The sequence below is a fragment of the Scyliorhinus torazame genome, chromosome 15, assembly GCF_047496885.1.
Source record: "Scyliorhinus torazame isolate Kashiwa2021f chromosome 15, sScyTor2.1, whole genome shotgun sequence".
Classification (NCBI taxonomy): domain Eukaryota; kingdom Metazoa; phylum Chordata; class Chondrichthyes; order Carcharhiniformes; family Scyliorhinidae; genus Scyliorhinus; species Scyliorhinus torazame.
Window position 1 is genome coordinate 83079176 of NC_092721.1, and position 11823 is coordinate 83090998.

Consider the following 11823-nt stretch of genomic DNA (forward strand, 5'->3'; position numbering starts at 1 on the left):
CTGTTGGGGAGGGTTTAAACTAATGTGGCAGGGGAATGGGAACCAAATGAGGAGGTTAGTTGACAGTAAGGAGGTAGTAACTAAAGCCTGTAAGGAACTAGATCATGAAGTCAGTGTGACTAAGGGGAAGAGTAGGCAGGGAGCAGATGATGAACACAAAGGGACTGGTGGTCTGAGGTGCATTTGTTTTAATGCAAGAAGTGTAGTAGGTAAGGCAGATGAACTTAGGGCTTGGATTAGTACCTGGGAGTATGATGTTATTGCTATTACGGAGACTTGGTTGAGGGAAGGGCATGATTGGCAACTAAATATCCCAGGATATCGATGCTTCAGGTGGGATAGAGAGGGAGGCAAAAGGGGTTGAGGAGTTGCATTACTGGTCAGAGAGGATATCACAGCTGTGCTGAAGGAGGGCACTATGGAGGACTCGAGCAGTGAGGCGATATGTGCAGAGCTCAGAAATAGGAAGGGTGCGGTAACACTGTTGGGGCTGTACGACAGACCTCTCAACAGCGAGCGTGAGATAGAGGTACAAATATGTAAACAGATTATGGAAAGATGTAGGAGCAACAGGGTGGTGGTGATAGGAGATTTTAATCTTCCCAACATTGACTGGGATACGCTTAGTGTCAGAGGTCTAGATGGAGCAGAATTTGTAAGGAGCATCCAGGAGGGTTTTCTAGAGCAGTATGTAAATAGTCCAACTCAGGAAGGGGCCATACTGGACCTGGTGTTGGGGAATAAGCCCGACCAGGTGGTTGAAGTTTCAGTCGCGGATTACTTTGGGAATAGTGATCACAATTCCGTAAGTTTTAGAATACTCATGGACAAAGACGAGAGTGGTCCTGAAGGAAGAGTGCGAAATTGGGGGAAGGCCAACTATACCAAAATTCTGCAGGAGCTGGGGAATGTGTATTGTGAGCAGCTGTTTCAAGGTAAATCCACATTTATATATGGGAAGCTTTTAAAGAGAGGTTGATTAGAGTGCAGGACAGACATGTCCCTGTGAAAATGAGGGATAGAAATGGCAAGATTAGGGAACCATGGATGACAGGTGAAATTGTGAGACTAGCTAAGAGGAAAAAGGAAGCATACATAAAGGTCTAGGCGACTGAAGACAGACGAAGCTTTGGAAGAATATCGGGAATGTAGGTCCAATCTGAAACGAGGAATCAAGAGGGCTAAAAGGGGTCATGCAATATCTTTAGCAAACAGGGTTAAGGAAAATCCAAAAGCCTTTTATTCATATACAAGGAGCAAGAGGGTAACTAAAGAAAGGGTTGGCCCACTCAAGGACAAAGGAGGAAAGTTATGCGTGGAGTCAGAGAAAATGGGTGAGATTCTTAACGAGTACTTTGCATCGGTATTCATCGAGGAGAGGGACATGACTGATGTTGAGGTTAGGGATAGATGGTTGATTACTCTAGGTCAAGTCGGCATAAGGAGGGACGATGTGTTGGGTATTCTAAAAGGCATTAAGGTGGACAAGTCCCCAGGTCCGGATGGGATATATCCCAGGTTAACGAGGGAAGAGAGAGAGAAAATAGCTGGGGCTTAACAGATATCTTTGCAGCATCTTTGAACACGGGAGAGGTACCGGAGGACTGGAGAATTGCTAATGTTGTCCCCTTGTTTAAGAAGGGTAGCCGGGATAATCCAGGTAATTATAGACCGGAGAGCCTGATGTCAGTGGTAGGGAAGCTGCTGGAGAAGATACTGAGGGATAGGATCTATTCCCATTTGGAAGAAAATGGGCTTATCAGTGATAGGCAACATGGTTTTGTGCAGGGAGGGTCATGTCTTACCAACTTAATAGAATTCTTTGAGGAAGTGACAAAGTTGATTGATGGGAGAAGGGCTGTAGATGTCATATACATGGACTTCAGTAAGGCATTTGATAAGGTTCCCCATGGTAGGCTGATGGAGAAAGTGAAGTCGCATGGGGTCCAGGTAGTGTACTAGCCAGATAGATTAAGAACTGGCTGGGCAACAGGAGACAGAGAGTAGTAGTGGAAGGGAGTTTCTCAAGATGGAGAACTGTGACCAGTGGTGTTCCACAGGGATCCGTGCTGGGACCAGAGTTGTTTGTGATATACATAAATGATCTGGAAGAAGGTATAGGTGGTCTGATTAGCAAGTTTGCAGATGACACTAAGATTGGTGGAGTAGCAGATAGTGAAACGGACTGTCAGAAAATACAGCAGAATATAGATAGATTGGGGAGTTGGGCAGAGAAATAGCAGATGGAGTTCAATCCGGGCAAATGCGAGGTGATGCATTTTGGAAGATCCAATTCAAGAGTGAACTCTACAGTAAATGAAAAAGCCCTGGGGAAAAGTGATGTAGAGAGAGATCTGGGTGTTCAGGTCCATTGTACCCTGAAGGTGGCTGCACAGGTCGATAAGAGTGGTCAAGAAGGCATACAGCATGCTTTCCTTCATCGAAAGGGGTATTGAGTACAAGAGTTGGCAGGTCATGTTACAGTTGTATAAGACTTTGGTTCGGCCACATTTGGAATACTGCGTACAGTTCTGGTCGCCACATTACCAAAAGAATGTGGATGCTTTGGAGAAGGTGCAGAGGAGGTTCACCAGGATGTTGCCTGGTATGGAGGGTGCTAGCTATGAAGAGAGGTTGAGTAGATTAGGATTATTTTCATTAGAAAGACGGAGGTTGAGGGGGGACCTCATTGAGATCTACAAAATCATGAGAGGTATAGACAGGGTGGATAGCAAGAAGCTTTTTCCCAGATTGGGGGACTCATTTACTAGGGGTCACGAGTTCAAGGTGAGAGGGGAAATGTTTAAGGGATTATATGCGTGGAAAGTTCTTTACGCAGAGGGTGGTGGGTGCCTGGAACGCATTGCCGGCAGAAGTGGTAGAGGCGGGCACGATAGCGTCATTTAAGATGTATCTAGACAGATACCTGAATGGGCAGGGAGCATAGGGATACAGATCCTGGGAAAATAGGCAACAGTTTTAGATAGAGGATCAGGATCGGCACAGGCTTGGAGGGCCGAAGGGCCTGTTCCTGTGCTGTAATTTTTCTTTGTTCTACGCTTCATCAACTGGCTTTAAGAGTATAACATTCACTTCACTAATATCCTTTACCCGTTTACTTTAAAACATTATTAAATGCTCATTACATGCAACATTTTCATATTCTGTAGTATTATAATTTAGGTGGTGTGTGTTTGTGTGGCGGGAGTCCATGATTCTTAATCTGTCTGAAAAGGGCTCTTCAACCTAAATGTTTGTGATCCACAGCTCCAAGACATTCATAATAAACTGGGGCGCGATTCGCCGATGCCGCGCCGTTTGGGAGAATCGCCCGAGGCGCCATTTTTTCACGTGATGCCAGCCCGACTCCCTCCCACAATGCACCCAAGCGGCGAGATCGGCACTATCTAGTTCTGCGCGGCACAGTCCGGTGAATCGCCTGGGACACCCAAAATGGCGATTCTCCGCCGCCCCCACTATTCTCAGGCCCGGATGGGCCGAGCGGCCTGCCCAAAACGACGGCTTCCCGCCGGCGCCATCCACACCTGGTCGCTGCCGGCGGGAACAGTGCGGGAATGCTGGAGGGGCGGCCTGTGGACTCAAAAGGGGTCTGGCCCGCGATCGGTGCCCACCGATCGGCGGGCCGGCCTCTCTGAAGGAGGACCTCCTTTCCTCTGTGACCCGCAAGATCCATCCGACATCTTCTTGCAGGGAGGATGGCAACCACGCATGCGCAGGTTGGCATGCGTGGGTGATGCCAGTTAGGCAGCAGATGGCGTGGCGCCGCATACCGGCGCGTGCTGACGACGCTGCTTTAGCGACATGCCCCCCGAGTTTCTCGCAGCCCCGATCCGAGCCCATTGTCGGGCCCTGAATCAGTCGAGACCGGGGCCGTTTCGCGCCATCGTGAACCTCGACGGTGTTCACGACGGCGTGGGCACTTAGTCATGGGAGCGGAGAATCGCGCCCCTGATGTTTGGGAGAACATTCAGGAGGGGATTGCCTTATCCACAACTGAGTTTAAAAAGATATGTTTAAAAGGGTACATTTTGCTAAATTCTGGTGGATGAGCCATAAAAAAATCTATAAATCAAAGAAGCTCTTCAAAATTATCTGAAGGCTAAGCAAAATTCGGTGGCCAGATAGTTGGAACAAAATTATATGCATTATCATGTCGAAAATACCACCGCCCAAACAGGCAGTCCGGTAATTTATGGACAAACAACGCGAGTGTGAATATAACAGCACATACCAATACGAAGTTATCCTTTTCGTAAGCCTGGAAGGATTGATCAAAACTAAAAACCTGCACCGTGATCCTTCCCTGCATTGACCTAACAGCAAGGAACATGCAAAAAGGGAGAAATCTTCATTAGAACACACGTGCCAAGATATTATTTCAACGTTAGCTTTTAAAAGACAAATTAGTTGTGCTTCTGGCAATGAACACCAACACCGGTGATTTTATTTTTACAGCAGCCAAGTTAAAGCTAAAGTATTAAACAAGAAATCCCAGACCCAAAGGCCGCCGTCTGCTGACGGTCACTAACGATAATTGATCCGGCGGTTGGGTAAATGAATGAGGGGCGACGAGGCGAGTGAAGCTCCCTCCGTCCCTCACCCTCTCTCCCTCGGGGTCAGCACTCTGATCCCAGCCTGGGCCTCTCACTTTGCCCCGTCACCGCACGTTTTACCATTTGACAAACAGATCCCTGATGTGACCATCCCCCAGGAAGTTGATCTTCTTGTTGCTCAGGTGTCTGAAAGTAAAAGCTGGCTTCGCCCCCCTTCCTGCCGCCATTGTTTCGCCAGTGTTTCTCAGTTGCTAGGAAACGCCCTGCCGCCCTCAACCTCTTCCCTGGATTGCTGTGGCCGGTTGCTGTCAGTTCCTGGGTTGCAGGAGGCTATTTTAATCTGGAGAGTGGGAGTGGGAAAGTTCACATACACACACACATAATGTGCACATTTCTTGGGTGGGGGACAAGAGTGTACAATTACCAACTCTCCAGGCTTGGCCTTAAGTCTCCAGGAATTGAACATCAATCTCCAGGACACTGAGAAATCATAGGGAAATAAAAAATTATATATATTTAAAATTTTCTTTGAACCTTTACCAGATATAAAAATATTAAAAATAGAGGGCAGCACGGTGGCACAGTGGTAGCACAGCAGTCTCACGGCACCGAGGTCCCAGGTTTGATCCCGGCTCTGGGTCGCTGTCCGTGTGGAGTTTGTACATTCTCCCTGTGTTTGCATGGGTTTCACCCCCACAGCCCAAAGATGTGCAAGGTCGGTGGATTGAACACGCTAAATTGCCCCTCAATTGGAAAAAATGAATTGGGTACTCTAAATTTATTTTAAAATATATGAAAAATAGGGGAGGGGGAGGTTGGCTGACAGTCAAGAATCCTCCTATTGGGTTATGAGTCATTTGGTTTTCAATTGGCAGAAGGCAGTGCATCATGAGGAAGGACATGTTGGCTGGCTAGGGCTTGGGGGAAAGTCGTGTGAGGAAACCTCCAGGATTATGTTTAAACTCAGTTGGCAACCTTGGGGTAGGAATTGGATCTGGCCCCAAATTCTTTTTGAGATGGGAAGGGTTTGGATAAGGTCCAAAATACGGAGTGGGGATCGCAGAGTGTGATTTACCTGCTCGTGTTTATTCTGATGCAGAAGGCAAACTTTGTGCTGCCTGCTCAACGCCATCCAGGACAAAGCAACCTGTTTGATTGGCACCCTTCCACAAATATTCCTTCCCTCCACCACCAAAGCACAGTAGCAGCACTGTGTATCATCTACAAGATGCACTGCAGGAACTCACCAAGGCTCCTTAGGCAGCACTTTCTAAACCCACAACCACTACCATTTAGAAGGACAAGGGCAGCTGATACTTCAGAAAACCTCCACCTGGAAATTCCCCTCCAAGTCACTCATCGTCCCGATTTGGAAATATACCGCCGTTCCTTCATTGTCGCTGGGTTAAAATCTTGGAACTCCCTCCCCAATAGCACAGTGGGTGTACCTACACCACATGTACTGCAGCGGTTCAAGAAGGCAGCTCACCAGCTTCACAAGCGCAATCAGAGATGCTGGCCGAGCCATTAAGCCCACATCCTGTAGAAATGAAATTTTAAAAATGTTCAGTGATTTCACATAAGTGATCAAGGTAAGTGACGCATCTTCCAATAGCGCATTTAATATCAGCACTAACCCCACACACTGCTCAATGCAACACACCTAATACCAATATTCATCAATCATGACTCATACCTCGCACTCATTGCTTCACCTCACCCTCACACACTTTGCATTAGGACAAGCCTCACACCCTACAACCTCTGTCAACTATTTAAATTGACAGCCACAACACCTAAACAGATTGCACCACACTCATTGACGCACTTCCTTCTGTCTTGTGGGATAATTGTTTGGCACATAACTGTAGGCAGCAGCTGGGGGCAGGCATGTGTGTATGTCCTCAACACCACAAGAGAGGTAGAGCTCAGTCATTGGAGGTCATTAGCCAGCAGCATAGCTGAAACCATTCAAAATGACTGCCCTTTCTGAAGAATCCTGCTTTGCACACCATGATATAGGTTTTGTAGTCTGGAATATGTTAACAGCAAGTATTTATTAATAACTATGTATATATTTACAATAGAAGGTACAGAGATGGAACTGACCCATTCTAGGTGGTACCCCATCTGTTCATCTCCAGACTGACCCTATCTTCTTGCATCACTATGTGGGTAGTACTGTACTCAGTCCCACATTAGCTCTTTACATTCCAGACCCTTCTACAACATGATCTAATCCTCTTCACATCCCATTTCCCCTCATTCTACAATACAATCTGATTTACAACAGCAGATGATATAAACATACACCTCTTGCTTTCCTGTCCCTTCCTTCACCATAAGCCTACTCTGCGCCATTCTCCTGTCAGACACTGAAGAACGGCCACAGACTGTGATACAGGATTGTGAAGTGAAAGAGAAAGGAGAGACTGGCGATTATGATGAAATGCCTCCATTCGATCTCACACTTGCAGCAACCATCTTAAATACTGGCATTGCATGTATTTTAGAGCACATTATGGAGGTAAATGTACGATGAGATGCTTGGTGGCGGCTGGTTTAGCACAGGGCTAAAGAGCTGGCTTTTAAAGCAGACCAGCAGCACGGTTCAATTCCCGTACCAGCCTCCCCGACTAGGGGCTTTTCACAGTAGCTTCATTTGAAGCCTACTTGTGACAATAAGTGATTTTCATTTCATTTTCTTTTTTCATTGGCAGGAAAAAGGACCAAAGGAAAAACAACGAAATAAAAAACTAATATGGTTAACTCTAACCAGGGAACTATCCTCTAACTCAGTGAGGACTTAACTAACCCCATCACCCAACCCTACACCAACCATCCACCCATTACCCTGCCATGACTCCATTCATCTTCACCGTCAACAAGACAAGGGGAGGCCAAAATGCACTCCCTTCTGTTATTGAAAATATGGAAAGATGTGTCATTTGAAACATGGAAGTCTGGCAATATCTGGTCTGAGAGGAACATGATAGGATACGGGGAAAGATCCCACAAAGGGTTAACAGCAGCTGCCAGGGAAGGATTGTAAAATGCAGATAGCCTTGGTCAAGCAGGCTGAGCAAACAAGACAAACAGGATTTTGAATGAAGCCAAAAACAATGGCTCACACCTTCATTGAAAGTAACTAACTAAGTAAGGATCTGGAAAAGAATGGATCAGGTTCTAGGTGTGAAAATTTGCTAATACCAGGTTTATCAGTCTACGAGAAACATAATTCAAAGCCAAAATCAAAGTCAAAATTGAGCTGAGGACACAATTGGAAAATAAAACAATACAAATGACATGAATTAAAAGTAACACCTATTGAAATCAAAGCATTTTGAACATCACAAAGGAAACAATGTAATCAGATCTATGAGATTAAGTCATGCCAAAGTGTATACTTAGTTGGATTAAACGGTTTACATCAAAGTTCCTTTTTACAATCAAAGAAAATAAGAGTTACTTTACAATAACATCAAAAAACGTAATTGTTAGAAAGCAAATATAAACCTCGAGACCAGGGCAGGAACCATCAGAATCAGATCCAGATCCACAACCAGAGCTCAGAGGGAGAGAGAGAGAAGCAGAGAAGGAACAAGCAGCTAGACTCAGATTACAATCAGCTCGGCCATGGTAAATAGACAGGGCAGAGCAGCCGAGCTAAAATAGCTGATACATCTAAAGAAGACCTGACTTTAAAGAAGATTGATTGTCAAGTTGGGCCTGAAGGTCCCTTCAACCAACCAGAAGGATCCAGAAGCAAGATCTTTTTATTTTTCTGTAAAGACAGTGATTGCATCTTTTAAAAAGAGAAAAATTATATAATAATAAAATAACTTAAAAGTTTTAACCTGAAACAGTGGTTATTCCAAAGTCTACTTTACTTACTTAGCAATGCGGGACCCAGGATCGATGCTACTAAGTGGTAAGAAGATGAAATCTTCGGTGAAGGTATGGGTTATACCAGGGGATAACTTGAAAATATAGTTTGACCTGAATAGCACCCACTGAAGCTTGCATCGGAGTCGGGGAGTGAGAATCCCTGATCACCATTTAGAATGTCGGCCCTTTTTGGTATAGGGGGACTTCTAAGAATAGTGGTGAGTTTTCAAAAACACTTCCCATAACCACAAGGATAACAGCACATTAAAAAGAAAGGAGAGTAAAACTGTGCACAGAACACAAATCACATAATTGGCATAATATGGTTTTGGAGAGAACAGGATAATAGGCGATACTAGCCCTGGTGTTCACACCTAGCACACTCTTTCAGGAGAAAAGACAACAACAAATAATCAGCAACGTAATTATAAGGGATTAGCATCCAGGATTACTGAAGAACCGCAGGATAATAACACCATCCACGTTGCTTGAAAAAGGCCATGACTGGATCATCAAACATTTCTCAGGATTTCTCTAGGATTCTATTGAACGAAGCACCTTCATTTCCACCATGTCGTCGCCACAATGTCCAAGTGACTAACAGCCTAGCCCCTGGCTGGTGTGCGGGGTTTATTCCACACAATTGGCCACTTCCATTCCCTCACCACAATCATCAAAAACAGAATAACAGAAGGCCAGTGGAGTGGGACCCTAGCCGACCACAGACCTCAAAGATCAGATGCATGGGGCTCTGTCAAACCTGATGCACCCAAACTCCAGATCAGGATTACTAATGCATGGCAGCCAATCTTCAAAATCAGTTGGGAGCTCACCTCTCACCTCCCGTCAGAAACTAAACACATGACAATGTCTTGTCCAGCCCCTGCCTCCCAAATCCGTGAGGATATGTGACACACCATGCAGCAGGTTCTCATCAAACCTAAGGCGGGTCTTAACCAGATGAAAGTGCTCTATCAAATGCATGGATTCTCCCTAGGATATCTCGCTGTTCCTCAAGGGGAGCACCAAAGACCAGCAACATGGAGCCGAGATCACCAGCCAGAACAACATTCTCAGAGGCTGATGCGCAATCAATTACACTGAAGACAAAGTGATTTCATAACTGAAGGCTTTAATCTGCCAGAACTCTTCCCCAGCAGCTTCGATACAGAAAGTGAAGGCTGCTGGGATGGCATCGGTTCTTATACTCCGCCTCTCAGGGCGGAGCTATGTACATCAGCCAATGGTAGACTCCTGGGTCTAACCAATGGTGATCCACCTCTCAGGTACTGCAATACCTGGTATTACCACATTCACCCCCTGTTAAAAAGGAGCCCGGCGGGGTGATGGCCAGCGTTAATAGTCACCTTTCGCATGGTATGACGAGGTATGGAGGTACCGTGATGTCGAGGGTAATAACAAAGTGTTCATAGTGCAGCAATCAGTCGATCGGGGGGCCAGGTCGTCCTTCTGGAGCGTCTGGGCTTCGGCGGTGATTCTGATGGGGGTCCCGGCAGTTGCGACTCCGGGAGCGTGATGTTGTCCTCCCAGGCAGCTTCGTCACCCCTAGGCGGCGCTGTTGGGGCAAAAGGTGGACGGGGGGGGGGTGGGGGGGGGGGGGGGGAAGGCGCCTGTAGGGGGCGTCGGTGTGTGTTCGGGCCTAGGCAGGAGCGGCGGGAGTACTGACCCTCCAGTTAGGTGCTGTGGGGAGGGTGGGGGTGGGGGCAATGGTGCGGGTGCGTGTGGGGTTCCGGCGGGCGCCAGGTCCCGAAGAGAGACCGTGTCTTGGCGGCCGTCAGGGAACGCTACGTAGGCGTACTGGGGGTTGGCGTGCAGCAGGTGGACCCTCTCGACCAACGGGTCCGACTTGTGCGCCCTCACATGTTTCCGAAGCAGGATGGGTCCGGGTGTCGCTAGCCAGGTTGGGAGAGAGGTCCCGGAGAAGGACTTCCTGGGGAAAGCAAGGAGACGTTCATGAGGTGTCTGATTCGTGGTTGTACAGAGCAGTGGCCAGATGGAGTGATGAGCCACCGCGAGGACTTCCTGCCAGCGGGAGACTGGGAGATTCCTGGACCGTAGGGCCAGCAGGACGGCCTTCCAGACCATTCCGTTCTCCCTCTCTACCTGCCCGTTTCCCCAGGGGTTGTAACTTGTCGTCCTGCCCGAGGCGATAACCTTGCTGAGCAGGAATTGACGCAGTTCATCACTCATAAAGGAGGACCCCCTGTCACTGTGAATGTATGCGGGGAAACCAAACAGTGTAAAGATACCCTGGAGGGCCTTGATGACGGTGGTTGTGGTCATGTCTGGGCAGGGGATGGCGAATGGGAACCGGGAGTACTCGTCAATCACGTTAAGGAAGTACGTGTTGCGGTCGGTGGAGGGGAGGGGGCCTTTGAAATCCATGCTGAGGCGTTCAAAGGGATGGGAAGCCTTTATCAGGTGCGCCCTCTCTGGCCGGTAGAAGTGCGGTTTGCACTCCGCGCAGATTTGGCAGTCCCTGGTGACGGTCCTGACCTCCTCGATGGAGTAGGGCAGGTTGCGGGTCTTGATAAAATGAAAAAAACGAGTGACCCCCGGGTGGCAGAGGTCCTCGTGGAGGGATCAGAGGCGGTCCACTTGTGCGATGGCACAAGTGTCGCGGGACAGGGCATCAGGAGGCTCGTTCAGCTTCCCTGGACGGTACAAGATCTCGTAATTGTAGGTGGAGAGTTCTATCCTCCACCGCAAGATCTTGTCGTTCTTAATCTTGCCCCGCTGTGCATTATCGAACATGAAGGCAACCGACCGTTGGTCCGTGAGGAGAGTGAATCTCCTGCCGGCCAGGTAATGCCTCCAGTGTTGCACAGCTTCTACTATGGCCTGGGCCTTCTTTTCGACCGAGGAGTGGCGAATTTCGGAAGCATGGAGAGTACGGGAGAAGAAAGCCACGGGCCTGCCCGCTTGATTGAACATAGAACAATACAGCGCAGTACAGGCCCTTCGGCCCACGATTTTGCACCGAAACAAAAGCCATCCAACCTACACTATGCCATTATCATCCATATGTTTATCCAATAAACTTTTAAATGCCCTCAATGTTGGCGAGTTCACTACTGTAGCAGGTAGGGCATTCCACGGCCTCACTACTCTTTGCGTAAAGAACCTACCTCTGACCTCTGTCCTATATCTATTACCCCTCAGTTTAAAGTTATGTCCCCTCGTGCCAGCCATATCCATCCGCGGGAGAAGGCTCTCACTGTCCACCCTATCCAACCCCCTGATCATTTTGTATGCCTCTATTAAGTCTCCTCTTAACCTTCTTCTCTCCAACGAAAACAACCTCAAGTCCATCAGCCTTTCCTCGTAAGATTTTCCCTCC

General features: G+C 47.6%; 1 protein-coding gene across 2 annotated transcripts in view; it reads right to left on the reverse strand.

The window, feature by feature from the left end:
* cfap300 (cilia and flagella associated protein 300) overlaps nt 1-4866 on the reverse strand; it is a 53472-nt gene extending 48606 nt beyond the window's left edge. Inside the window, exons 1-2 of one of the 2 annotated variants that reach the window (XM_072476356.1) lie at nt 4695-4866; nt 4253-4334 (exon numbers count right to left, since the gene is read on the reverse strand). In XM_072476356.1, coding sequence (XP_072332457.1) covers nt 4253-4334; nt 4695-4801 — 189 coding nt within the window. In that variant the 5' untranslated portion in view covers nt 4802-4866. The other variant, XM_072476357.1, reaches the window with a different exon arrangement.
* Between the last annotated feature and the right edge of the window lie 6957 nt (nt 4867-11823).